Below are 14,493 nucleotides of genomic sequence, written 5' to 3'. Positions count from 1 at the left end.
ACCAGAAAGCGAGAGCATTTTTTAAATTAATGTTATAAATTTGTTTTGACAATTAATAGCCGAAAATATAAAGACGGGAGAACATAGAGAGTGATGATTAAATATATTAGGCAGAATAGAGTCCTATTTAAATAGGAGCAAAGACATTTTTATTTTAATTATGATGAAAAGGATTCATGAGTAAATCCTTAGAATTATTTTTTTAGGCATATTTAGCAACAGAGATGAGGGGGAGCCAGTGAATATAGTATTTCTGATTTTTTTCAAAAAGATTTTAGACAATAGACAGTAGGTGCAGGAGTAGGCCATTTGGCCCTTTGAGCCAGCACCGCCATTCAATGTGATCATGACTGATCATCCCCATCAGTACCCCGTTCCTGCCTTCTCCCCATATCCCCTGACTCCCCCATCTTTAAGAGCCCTATCTAGCTCTCTCTTGAAGGTATCCAGAGAACCGGCCTCCACCGCCCCCTGAGGCAGAGAATTCCACAGACTCACATCTCTCTGTGTGAAAATTTTTTTGATAAGATGCTATAGAAAAGGTCACATCGTGTCCCATGTGCTTGAGATAATTTGTTTGATTAGGCAAGGAGATGGTAGATGAAGTATTATGTCGGAAAATACAATCCACATTTTAGTTTAGTTTAGAGATACAGCATGGAAGCGGGTGCTTTGGCCAATGTGTCGGTGCCAACCATCGATTGCCGTACGCTAGTTCTGCTATCATTGTGGGCGACACAGTGACGGGGCTGGTAGAGCTGCTGTTTCATTGCCAGAGACCCGGGATCAATCATAACCTTGGGTGTAATCTGTGTGGAGTTTGCACGTTCTCCCTGTGACCGTGTGGGTTTGCTCTGGGTGCTCCAGTTTCCACATCCCAAAGACGTGTGGTTTGCAGGTTAAATTTTCTGTGTAAATTGCCCCTAGTGTGTAGGGATGGATGTGAAAGTGGAATGACATGGAACTAGGGTGGATGGGTGATCCATGGTCAGTGTGGACCTGTTGGGCCGAAGAGCCTTTTTGCATGCTGTATGTTTTCAACAGTCGAATATTGCTTCTTTCATAAAAACACTCTTTTAATCCCTTTGCCCATGCAAACTCCAACATTACCTTCCACTCGACTCTCCTCTACAAAGTCATTGAATGTGCTGTGTTTCCTTTCATTGAAATATAGCAAACAAATTCCATTAACTAATCCATCTTGCAAAGTATTTTGGTTTCCCCATTTGAAATACCACAACCCATTCCTTGCCCTCCACTGTTTCTCACTAATCCAGAAATGGACTGGTTTTGCATTTTGTGGGTTTTAATGACCTTGTCTTGGGTTGCAGTGCATAAATATAGCATTCTGTTACTTTAACAATGCAGCATGTTGTTTACAATTTCTTTTAATATGAAACACAAAAGGCCTGGAATTTCTATTGTGCTAATTTAAAAAACATCAGGCTAGGATCAGACCTCACCCACAGCACTGGCCAAGGGTGCATTCATCAGTAACTCCTTAATTTGCAGGTTTTTGTAAAAGCACCAGAAATAAGCTGGTCCCTTAGCATGTAAGGGTATAAATATACAGTGAACGCAATTAGAAAGATGTTGAATTGTGTTTATATTTCCAAAGGAACATTAATATAACCCAATCAATAAGTTTAAAAAAAGCAACATTTTCTGTCACTTCCATGGTTTTAAAGTCGGGTTGTCTGCAGTAATGAATTGTCACTGTGACCTAAAATGCTTAAAAGGACTGGACTCTGTGGGTCAGGCAGCATTTCTGGAGAAAGTGGATGGGTGACATTTCTGGTTGGGACCCTTCCTCAGACTGATTGTAGTAGGGGGAGGGAGAAAACTAGAAAGACCCCCCCGCCCCTTTCCAGCCCGTACTATCAGTCTGAAGAATGGTCCTGACCTGAAAAAGCACCGATCCATGTTCACCAGAAATGCTGCCTGGCCTGCTGAGTTACTCCAGCACTTCGTGCCCTTTTGTGTAAACCAGCATTTGCAGTTCCTTGTCTATACTTAAAACAGTTATTCCAGTTCAGCTCTATTAATCGAACTTTGCAAAGCTAAAATAAAGTATTCAAGAAATACTTAAAAAGTACAATTTTGAAATGGCTCTTAAAATGGGAGCAATCTTAGTGAGCAGTTTGTACCATAATAGCAAATTTCAAATTGTTTCCTGCACTAAAAAACTATTATTCCAGTAATTATTTCAGCAAAGTGTAGCTATCTGTTGGTTTATTGATTTAAAGTTGCATGAACCTAACTATATCACTTGACTATGTGTTTACATTATAGGTCTCCCAATAGACTGCAGGGGATAGAGAAAGATGTATGTTCCTCTAACCTCTGCCTGTCCATGGTCATCAGAAATGCTGCTTGTCTCGCTGAGTTACTCCAGCACTTTATGGGTTTTTTTTTTTTGAAAACCAGCATCTGCAGTTCTTTGTGTGTACAGATTACGGAAATATGTAAAATCACCAGGTTGTCGTAGTGGGTAACATTAATTCCCCAATATTAACCAGGACTTAGTGCAAAGGGCTTAAATGAGACAGAATTTGTATCCTGGAAGGTTTCTTGAAACAGAAAATCAAGAGTTACGAGTTATTCTTATAAACGGAACAATGAAATTCTTACTTGCAGCAGCACAACAGATATACTCAGTAAACACCATAATAGACAACAACAAAAGTTCTGTGTGTATGTATATAAAACAATAATAGTGCAAAGACAAAAACAAAGGGCTAGAGTAACTCAGTGGGTCAGGCAGCATTGCGGGAGAGCACGGATAGAAGATTCTTCGGGTCAGGGCCCTTTGTCAGACTGCAAGCTTCAGTGTTTATTTATTTGCTTTAGACTTTAGAGATACAGTGTGGAAACAGACCTGTCGACCCACCGAGTCCGCTCTGATCAATGGTCACCTGTACACTATCGCTATCCTACACACCAGGAATAATTTACAGAAGCCAATTAACCTACAAACCTGTATGTCCTTGGAGTGTAGGAGGAAACCGGAGCACCCAGAGAAAAACCACGCGGTCACAGGGAGAACATATAAACTCTATACAGGCAGGATTAGTAGTCAGGATCGCCATCCAGGCATCTGCCGCTGTAAGGCAGCAATTTTACCGCTGTGCCATTGTGCCACCCTCAGTCTGAAGAAGGGTCCTGACCTGAAAAGTCACTTATCTATGTTCTCCAGGGATGCTGCCCTACCAACTGAGTTACCCCAGTTCTTTGTTTTCTTTCTTGTAACCCAGCATCTGCAGTTCCTTGTTTCTACATAGCATATTTTCATCTCATTGAATGAACATCCTGCCAGGATGTCCTCCCCTGACACGAGAGTCTGGAGCATCTATAACTATGCAGTTGAGCAAGACTGTGACCTGCAAAGTAACCCCAAAGTTCCCAAACTTTGTAAAATGAGTGCAGGAATGGTTTTGTGAACCTCTTCTGTAATTCTCCCTCTTGTGGGTAACATGATCATGATCAAAGATAGACACAAAATGCTGGAGTAACTCAGCAGGACAGGCAGCATCTCGGGAGAGAAGGAATGGGTGACGTTTCGGGTCGATCTCGACCCGAAACGTCACCCATTCCTTCTCGCCAGAGATGCTGCCTGTCCCGCTGAGTTACTCCAGCATTTTGTGTCTTATCTTCGGTTTAAACCAGCATCTGCAGCTCCTTCCTACACATGATCAAGTTCTCTGGCCATTGATTTAGCAAGCCCAGTGGAACTTATTCATCGAGGACCTACAAGAGAACCAAGCTGCTAATTGACGATTCATTGGCTATATTTAAGAGGGAGTTAGATGTGGCCCTTGTGGCTAAAGGGATCAGGGGGTATGGAGAGAAGGCAAGTACAGGATACTGAGTTGGATGATCAGCCATGATCATATTGAATGGAGGTGCAGGCTTGAAGGGCCGAATGGCCTACACCTGCACCTATTTTCTATGTTTCTATGACAGACTTCTCTGGGAGCTTTCCCCTCTATTCCAGAAGGCATTGTGCTCTTTCAGAGTCAGTGGATCGTCAATTGTTTGAAAGTAATGAAAATACTCAGCAGACCAGGCAGCATCTGTGCAAAAACAGTTTATCTGACCAACTGAGTTTTATTGGACTTTTTGTTTTGAGTTTCAATATTTGCAATATTTTAATTTTTGCATTCATTCTGGCTGGTTTGCCAATGCACCGTGCATTTTAGCTGGGAATATAGATGGGTCACTGCACTATTTTGTGTAAGTCTGGAACCAAACAATTAATCTGCTCAAGTTCCTTGTTCTATTTTCATTAATAATCTGTAAAAGACTGAAACCAGCGTTCGTAAAGAACTAACGTGAGTATTGGATCTATTAACTAGTAGTTTGTGATACGACCACATACCAATGTGGCATATATATATTTATAGTTTCCTAAAAAAAAATTCTGTCAAATGCCAGGAAGTTAGAAATATTATCATTCTCCATGACCATTTATTAAAATATAACTTGAAGCAGCATCTGTTTGTAATTTGTAACATTAATGATTATTTTCAAGATGTTGGATAAAATCTCCGGGAGAGAGAGAAGCAAACCGTTTCACATAATTCCATGTTGATTGCTAAACTATCTGTACAATTTAGATTAAAATACAACTGATCTAGTAATGGAGGGGATTAGCGGTTAACTAATCAAGGATTTAATTTGAGCTGCTGGATGAATTTACTGTTGTGAAATAACTGACTGAAACCGAAACACGATCACTTCAGGTTTATCGAGTTGTGTTTTTAAGTTATCAATGCATCATATTCTTAACAATTAACTTTTTTTTTCAAAACTGATCTTTTGAATTGGTTGGGCTCTCCCTTGTGATTTACTCAACTTCTGGGACTGCACAGTGGTGAAATGGTGGAGCTGCTGCCTCACAGGGTCAGAGACCAGGATTCAATCCTGACCTCGGGTGTTGTGTAGTGTGCACGTTCTCCCAAAGGAATTACTCTGGGTGCTCCGGGTTCCTCCCCAACCCCAAAGACATGCGGGTTTGTAGGGTTAGAAGTCTATATAAATTGCCCCTAATGTGCGGAGGGGAGTGAACGAGAAAGTGAGATAACATAAAACTAGTGTGAACAGGTGATTCATCATTCTGAAGAAGGGTTTCGGCCAGAAAGCGTCACCTATTTCCTTCGCTCCATAGATGCTGCTGCACCCGCTGAGTTTCTCCAGCATTTTTGTGTACCTTCGATCTTCCAGCATCTGCAGTTCCTTCTTGAACACTGTGAACAGGTGATCGATGGTCGGCATGGATTTGATGGGCTGACGGGCCTGTTTCCATGCTGTATCTCTAAACTTGACTAAACATGTACACAGCGAGGAAAAACCCCTGGCTCATTGTGCTTTTTCAGTGGACGTTTCTGAAATCTCTCCACAGAAATTGTTGTTTAAAATAACCAAATACAAAATTCAATAATTCTGAGACATTTGTAAAATAACTCTCATTTGCTCTGTGGCTGGAACTCATGCTGAATGTTAGCCTCCATTATTGTGCCTATTCTACTCTGCTGCCTAACTGTCTGGCTGTTTCGCTCATAAATCTTTTACCACATTGTACAGGCACATCTTACTTGGAGTGTCAGACACATGAACTGGAACCAATCATTAATTGAGCACAATTTTTGCTGACAACTTTATCTCGTGCACATAGGGAAGACCCTTGGTGTCAGTATTGTACTAACTCAATGCTGTCACTCTTTGCGAGGGACTGTACTGAGTATTAATAGAAGGACACATGTTTTACTTTGCCACTGTGAAATCTTCATTACCTGCCACAATATAGATTGTGCAATATATAATCAAATGACAAATGATCAAATTAAGATGATCTACCTCATAACATCAATCGAGGGAGCTCCAGTCTCCACAAGTATTTGGGTAGTTTCTTTACACACGCATTATTCAGCATTGCCAAGGCCACCCACAGACTAAATACCCAAAGACCCACTCCTCTGAGGACGAAAAATGGAGATGGCACAGACATGAGTGCCTGCTTGATGCAACAGTTCCAAGATAAGTTCATAAGTCATTGGAGCAGAATTTGGCCATCCAGCCCATCTTGTCTACTCCGCCATTCAATCATGGCTGATCTCAGTTTCCCTCTCAACCCAATTCTCTTGCCTTGTCCTGTAACATTTGACACCCTCACTAATCAAGTACAGGTTGCTTTAAAAATACCCAAAGGCTAGGTCTCCACAATAAATTCCACAGATTTCCCACCCTCTGGCTAAAGAAATTCCTCTTCATCTTCTTTCTAAAAAATTGTTCTTTTATTCTGAGCTCTTTTCTGCAGCGACTCTGCCCTTTGTATAATCGCCCTTGGCTTCATTCCGCACCAACCTATACCAGTCAATGTGTCCATGTGGATTTTTCTATCTTTTGGATACATGGCCAGGAAAGGTTTGGAGGGATATTGGTCAAAATGTGAGCAAATGGGGCTACCCCAGATGGGGCATCTTGATTAGCATGGACAAGTTGAGCTGAAGGGCTGGTTTCCGCACTGTATAACTCCATGAGTCTTCAAGCATTGTGAAAAGCACTCCACTTTAAAATACTTCACTGTGAATTATCATGTGAACCTTTAATGATTTGAGGGGAATACCCTATAATTTGGTCCAATATATAAAAAAAAAACATCTTCAAGGGAGGCCATCCCTCAAATAATTTCTCAGGATATAATCCGCGTCTGGCTTTATTCCAGCTGTGTGTGGAAAATATCTTCTAGCCAAATACACTCTACATGTTAGGCAATCTTTAAATGTTGCAAAGTTCATAACATGAAAGAAAAAAAAGGACCACCTAATATTTGGCTACACATTTGCCTAAGGATTTTTTGGAAATGTGCGCATTGGGAATATGGAGTATAAATTGAGATGTGAGCTGTAATCAGTCGACTCGCTTCCTGCTGCCTAATAATTACATTCTGCGTAAGCTTAACTGGGTCCAGTTCGTGCTCTGCCCTTGAGGTAGCTCCCAAGTTCGATTTTTCTGAAGGGTTTTTTTTTTGCAACCATACTGGTTTGGTGCAAGGTAAGTATCAGGAAATGAGGATTAAGGAAGGAAACCTGCCAGACACCATATAATAATGTCACGGTTATACACACTTTATGCAAAAGGGTAGTATTTTTCTGGGAAATTGCTCCAGCAAAGGCTATTGGTGAAAAATATAAAACAGCCCGAGACATTCCTGAACAGTCAATGGTTTAAGAGATTTGATAAGAAGGAATATGGATGTATACAGTGCTCTCCATAATGTTTGGGACAAAGACCCATCGTTTATTTATTTGCCTCTGTACTCCATAATTTGAGATTTGTAATAGAAAAAATCACATGTGGTTAAAGTGCACATTGTCAGATTTAAATAAAATGCCATTTTTATAAATTTTGGTTTTACCATGTAGAAATTACAGCTGTGTTTGTACATAGTCCCCCCCCATTTCAGGGCACCATAATGTTTGTAATTGCTCAAGTGTGATTAATTGCCTCCTTAATGCAGGTATAAGAGAGCTCTCAGCACCTAGTCTTTCCTCCAGTCTTTCCATCACTTTTGGAAACTTAATGCTGTTTATCAACATGAGGACCAAAGTTGTGCCAATGAAAGTCAAAGAAGCCATTACGAGACTGAGAACCAAGAATAAAACTGTTAAGAGATATCAGCCAAACCTTAGCTTTACCAGAATCAACTGTTTGGAACATCATTAAGAAGAAAGAGAGTACTGGCGAGCTTACTAATCGCAAAGGGACTGACAGGCCAAGGAAGACCTCCACAGCTGATGACAGAAGAATTCTCTATATAATAGAATAACTCTTAACTCTTGATTTTCTGTTTCAAGAAACCTTCCAGGATACAAATTCTGTCTCATTTAAGCCCTTTGCACTAAGTCCTGGTTAATATTGGGGAATTAATGTTACCCACTACAACAACCTGTTGATTTTACATATTTCCGTAATCTGTACACACAAAGAACTGCAGATGCTGGTTTACAAAAAAACCCCCATAAAGTGCTGGAGTAACTCAGCGAGCCAAGCAGCATTTCTGATGACCATGGACAGGCAGAGGTTAGAGGAACATATATCTTTCTCTATCCCCTGCAGTCTATTGGGAGACCTATAATGTAAACACATAGTCAAGTGATATATAGAGAAATCCCCAAATACCTGTCCGACAGATCAGAAACACGCTTCAGGAGTCAGGTGTGGATTTGTCAATGACCACTGTCCGCAGAAGACTTCATGAACAGAAATACAGAATAGGATGGCCAGGTTACTATTTGCCAAGAACTACTTAGAAGAGCAGCCTCAGTTCTCGAAAAATGTCTTGTGGACAGATGAGACGAAGATTAACATATCAGAGAGATGGCAAGAGCAAAGTATGGAGGACCGAAGGAACTGCCCAAGATCCAAAGCATACCTCCTCATCTATGAAACACGGTGGTGGGGGTGTTATGGCCTGGGCATGTTTGGCTGCTGAAGGTACTGGCTCACTTATCTTCATTGATGATACAACTGCTGATGGTAGTAGCATAATGAATTCTGAAGTGTATAGACACGTCCTATCTGCTCAAGTTCAAACAAATGCCTCAAAGCCCATCGGCCGGCGGTTCATTCTACAGCAAGACAATGATCCCAAATATCCTGCTAAGGCAACAAAGGAGTTTTTCAAAGCTAAAAAATGGTCAATTCTTGAGTGGCCAAGTCAATCACCCGATCTGAACCCAATTGAGCATGCCTTTTATATGCTGAAGAGAAAACTAAAGGGGACTAGCCATCCAAAACAAGCATAAGCTAAAGATGGCTGCAATACAGGCCTGGCAGAGCATCACCAGAGAAGACATTCAGCAACTGGTAATGTCCATGAATCGCAGTCTTCAAACAGTCATTGCATGCAAAGGACTAAATACTAAACATGACTACTTTCATGTACATGACATTGCTGAGTCCCAAACATTATGGTGCCCTGAAATGGGGGGGACAATGTATAAACACTGCTGTAATTTCTATGTGGTGAAACCAAAATGTATAAACATGTCCTTAATTAAAATCTGACAATGTGCACTTTAACCACATGTGATTTTTCTTCTATTACAAATCTCAAATTGTGGAGTACAGAGGCAAATAAATAAGTGATGGGTCTTTGTCCCAAACATTATGGAGGGCACTGTATTTGTTGGTGGCAAAATGTGCTTTTTCAAGCATTTCACTGTACCTCGGTACTCGTGACAATAATAAACCAAACCAAACTGTAATTGTTCTGCTTAAAATCTCATCATTCTGATCTGGCTTTGAGTTGATAGCAATTCTTACCTCCCACGAAATTAAAATTCTTCATAGAAAAAAGACTCGGGGCTTGACTTGATGAAACATTGCTGGGTGTTTACTTTATTCATTGTTTGGGGCTAACAATAGCAAGTGTATCAAATATATTCATTCACGTTCTCGCATTTTTTAAATTATTACATGGAATAATTAGTGTGTGGGTGCAAAAGATTGCACAAAAATGTTGTGGCTCAGGGGGAAGAACCAAATCGAACAGTACGTAATGGCACTGTGATCATTATGAACAAAAAGGTTTAAAGCAGCTTTGAAATATGAGCTACAACAATTGGGATTATATTTCAGTCAATGAAAGTAATTGAATCTAGCAGTTACGTATTATATTCTTGACTTAGAAGATGTTAAGACTTGTAGTTGCTTTGGTGCAAACCCTGATATGTAACTAATTGCATTATAAATAAATTAGAATTTAACATCTGTAGTGTTAATTGACTTTTATATTTGCACTTGTGTCTATTTTACGTAATGAAGAAAAATAAAAACTTTTGTCTTGCTGCAATTTTATGGGTGTAGCTGATACTTCAAATCTACTCTTTGTGGAATTAAGTCTACTTTCAGTGTGTTATTGTAAACTTGCTCCACTTAAAACATACATCTTGATTTAATCCAAATGGTGACCATCCCAGACTAAATGTATATATAAAAAAATCAGCTGTGTCAGAAGTCTGATCGCAATTTCTTCCCTCTACAATGTAAGTGCCTTGCAACAATCAGTAACGTTTCCTTTTGTTTTGTAGTGTGGGAACTTTGCCGTTTTGGTGGATCCTTATATTTTGCCTCGGGGAACAAATAAAGACACCAGCTGGTTTACTGAACACCACAAGGAGGTACAACAAAAATCTACTTTCTAGATCATAAAAGCAGATTGCTGCAAGGAAAGAACAGAACTACAATGAAGTATTTAAATCTTGAGCATTGTTCGAAAACTAGTATTATGAGTTGCACTTGAATTCCCAACAATTCTTGTGATATTGAAACCTATGTGATATGGTTCATCACATAATACTTCTTTCTCTATTATATATTTGATATTTTGGCAAACTGTGGAATGAAATTTGGATAGCAAACATATCTGATTTGTCCACCACGGTTGTTAAATAAATTAAGGTTTATGTTTAAGTTTATTTTTATTATTGCCATGTGTACCGAGACACAGTGAAAAGTTTTCCACTGTCTGAAGAAGGGTTCCGACCCGAAATGTCACCTTTATCCAGAGATGCTAATGACTCTCTGAGTTACTCCAGCATTTTCGGTCTATCTTCGGTATAAACCAACATCTGCAGTTCCTTCCTGCAGAAAAAAGGATACTGGTTGGCAGACAAAAATGCTGTAGAAACTCAGCGGGTGCAGCAGCATCTATGGAGCGAAGGAAATAGGCAACGATTCGGGCCCAAACCCTTCTTCAGACTGATGTGAGGGTGGGGGGGGAAACGGGAAGAAAACAGGAAGAGGAGGAGCCAGAGGGCTGAGGGAGAGCTGAGAAAGGGAGGAGAAAGTAAGAACTACCTCAAATTAGAGAAGTCAATGTTCATACCGCTTGGGGTACAAACTGCCCAAACTGAGGTGCTGCTCCTCCAATTTCCGGTGATCCTCACTCTGGCCGTGGAGGAGGCCCAGGACAGAAAGGTCGAATTCGGAATAGGAGGAGGAATTGAAGTGCTGAGCCACCGGGAGATCAGGTTGGTTTTTGCGAACCGAGCAGAGATGTTCGGCGAAGCGATCGCCAAGCCTACGCTTGGTCTCACCGATGTAGTAGTGTTTGTGAATGGAAAACTGTTACCAGTGGAGCTTCTTAATGCTTCTTCCTTTTTGTCTAATATAGATTTGTGATTGAGTCCTAAATGTAGGAGGCACGGTGAAGTAGATTGTCGGAGGAAGTAGATTGTCGCAGTGGGAGGAAGAAAGCTTTAGACTGCAAGATGGCCCAAGACAAAATTGGCAAATGAATATTAATCTAGAGAAATGTAATGCATTTGGGAGATGTAACCAGGCAAGGAACTAAAAGTAAATGGGAGAATATTGAATGATGTGGAGGAACAGAGGGAGCACTGTCAAAAAGCTAGATCAAAAGGATATAGGTTGCTTTCCTTTATTTGCCTTTATATCCAAGTCAGTTAAAAAAAATGGCCTAACAAGCTGGGATTGGTAAAAGAGATCTTGAAATTGTCAGATTTATTTTAAATCCCTCATACGTAATATACTGGAATTAGTTGTAGTGCCATCATACATTAAAATGTAATCCTCTAAAAAAAATTAGAGAAAAAAAGCCCCCTGTGGTGATATCCCTTCTTTGTTTGAAGGGTGTCTCCATTGGACTCTGCCCCACTTTGTTTCCTGTGACCATCTCCTCAAGACTGTCTGTCTGCATTTACTGCATCTTTGCAGTATATAGGCCATAAACCAAGGTGCAAGGCTTTTCAAATCCCACAATGGCCAGTTAAACATGAGCAATTGTGGTTTATTCTTTCTTGTAAATAAAATGTCTAGTGGATGCTCCAGGCTGCAGCTCTGTAACTTTTAGCTAATCCTACTGTAAATGAGTCAAACTTCAATCACTGAAAAGTTATTTACTCACGTTTTCCACATTTCATTATAGTTTAAACAATCACTGTGTATGAATTGTTCTGTTATAAAAGTGGTGGTCTTGGCATTATGTTTGGCACAGACATTGTGGGGGGCTGTTTATGCGCTGTACTAAGGCCATTGGGTCATGTGATGTTAGCAGAATTAGGCCATTTGGCCCATCAAGTCTACACAACCATTCAATCATGGCTTACCTATCTCTCCCTCCTAACCCCATTCTATCTGTAACTCTTGACACCCATGCTAATCATGAATCTATCCATCTATCTCTGCCTTAAAAATATCCATTGAGAATCTCCACAGCTGTGGCAAATAATTCTACAGATTCACCACCCTCTAACTAAAGAAGTAAGAAACTGGTTTATGTTCTACAAAAATATAAGCTTTATAAATCCAGATTATTTTGTTTGCAAATTTGCAGATGACACAAAGCTGGGTGGCAGTGTGAACTGTGAGGAGGATGCTATGAGAATGCAGGGCGACTTGCACAGGTTGGGGGAGTGGGCAGATGTGTGACAGATGCAGTCTTATGTGGATAAATCCTCTTTGGTGGCAAGAACTGGAAGGCAGATTATTATCTGAATGTTGTCAAGTTAGGAAAAGGGGATGTACAACGAGATCTGGGTGTCCTTGTTCATCAGTGATTGAAAGTAAGCATGGAGGTACAGCAGGCAATGAAGAAAGCTAATGGCATGTTGGCCTTCATAACAAGAGGAGTTGAGTAAAGGAGCAAAGAGGTTCTTCTGCAGTTTTACAGGTCCCTAGTGAGACCACACATGGTGTATTGTGTGCAGTTTTGGTCCCCAAATCTGAGGAAGGACATTCTTACAATTGAGGGAGTGCAGCGTAGGTTCACAAGGTTAATTCCCAGGATAGCGGGACTGTCATATGTTGAAAGAATGAAGCGTCTGCGCTTGTATACACTGGAATTTAGAAGGATGAGAGGGTATCTTATTGAAACATATAAGATTATTAAGGGATTGGACACTCTAGAGGCAAGAAACTTGTTCCCGATGTTGGGGGAGTCCAGAACCAGGGGCCACAATTTAAAAGTAGGGGGTTGGCCATTTAGAACGGAGATGAGGATAATGTTCTCAGAGAGTTGTGAATCTGTGGAATTCTCTGCCTCAGAAGGCAGTGGAGGCCAATTCACTGGATGCTTTCAAGAGAGAGTCAGTTATAGCTCTTAAAGATAGCGGAGTCAAGGGGTATGGGGAGAAGGCAGAAACGGGGTACTGATTGTGGGTGATCAGCCATGATTACGGAAATAAATTGGTAAAACAGTACTAAAATAAAATTAATCTTCAAATATCATTAACTGTATTTCTTTCTGTAATATTTTGATTGATGATACTTGCCCACAAGGACATAAGGAATTGCCGTTGCTGGAACCATGCATAGAACACAAAGTGCTGTTGTAATTCAGTGGGTCAGGCACAATTCCCCTATACGCCACTTAGTCAAGAAAATGTTAACATGATATGTAAATAAAATATGCCAATGCAATTCTACAAAAAAAAAGACTTTGACTTGCAGGTACTTTTATTTGGGAAGTGTTTAAATAAACTATTTTTAGGTTTGTTTTTTTCATCATTTCTACACAGTCCTGGTTTAAAGTTATTTAAATTCCAGAAACACAGACAGCCCCTCCCTTGTTCCAAGATTGTTTCCAGATTGAGAAATCTATAGAAAGGACCAAGTTCCACAGTGCAAGACATTGCCAAATACTAGAAAACTAGATAAGACATAATCGAGAAAGCCATAATTGGGTTCCATTCAGCAAATGTTTGCCTGTCTGTGGATTGTAAAAGGCAGAGAAGATAGAGGGAAGTGGTATCCCTGGGAAGGAATGCATTTGGAAGTGGGGAGGAGGGGGTTGGGTTATGGTTGACATTCCAGCGAGTTTCAATGCCAATGGGGGAAAGAAAGAAAGTGTTTGTCGGCATGTTTGCAGTTTAGATGAGCACTGACCACACAGTATTGTCCGTATAATAAAAGTGATTATGGTAGCCGAGAGAGAAAGATTTGTGTCAAAAAACAAAAGGCTGGAGGAACTCAGTGGGTCAGACAGCATCTGTGGAGGGAATGGAAAGACAACGGACTCCAACTGTTTGAAGAAAGATCACAACTAAAATATCAGTTGTCCATTTTCCTTCAGAGATACTGCTTAACCTGTCTTGATTTTTGTTCAAGATTTCAACATCTGCAGATTTGGGTAACTGATTTCCTGTGGCAGTTATTACCAGATATTTAACTATGAGTAAAATGCCCAATTTGCTGTGCTTTAAGTGTAACTGCCTGAAATTCAGGTACTGCTGAGGCCTTGATGGCTTTCTCCCGTACACTCCAAAGCAGATTATCTCATTGGTTACCTCGGACTATCCTTGATTGGACTTTGCTGGCTTTACCTTGCACTAAACGCTATTCCCTTATCATGTATCTATACACTGTAATGGCTCGATTGCAATCATCTTTTGCATTTCTGCTGACTGGATAGCACGCAATGAAAGCTTTTCACTGTACCTCGGTACACGTGACAATAAACTAAACTGT

General features: G+C 40.4%; 1 protein-coding gene across 4 annotated transcripts in view; it reads left to right on the top strand.

The window, feature by feature from the left end:
* The window catches only part of slx4ip (SLX4 interacting protein), a 97,144-nt gene that overhangs the window by 14,602 nt on the left and 68,049 nt on the right, over positions 1-14,493 (top strand). For all 4 annotated transcript variants that reach the window (XM_055638927.1, XM_055638928.1, XM_055638930.1 and 1 more), the window contains one exon: positions 10,095-10,184. In XM_055638927.1, the coding sequence (XP_055494902.1) occupies positions 10,095-10,184 (90 nt within the window). The remainder of the gene's footprint in view (positions 1-10,094; positions 10,185-14,493) is intronic.

This window comes from Leucoraja erinacea, chromosome 8 (genome assembly GCF_028641065.1).
Source record: "Leucoraja erinacea ecotype New England chromosome 8, Leri_hhj_1, whole genome shotgun sequence".
In the NCBI taxonomy this organism is placed as follows: domain Eukaryota; kingdom Metazoa; phylum Chordata; class Chondrichthyes; order Rajiformes; family Rajidae; genus Leucoraja; species Leucoraja erinaceus.
The sequence above is the reverse complement of the archived record's forward strand: the minus strand, read 5'-3'. Positions and strand labels throughout refer to the sequence as shown.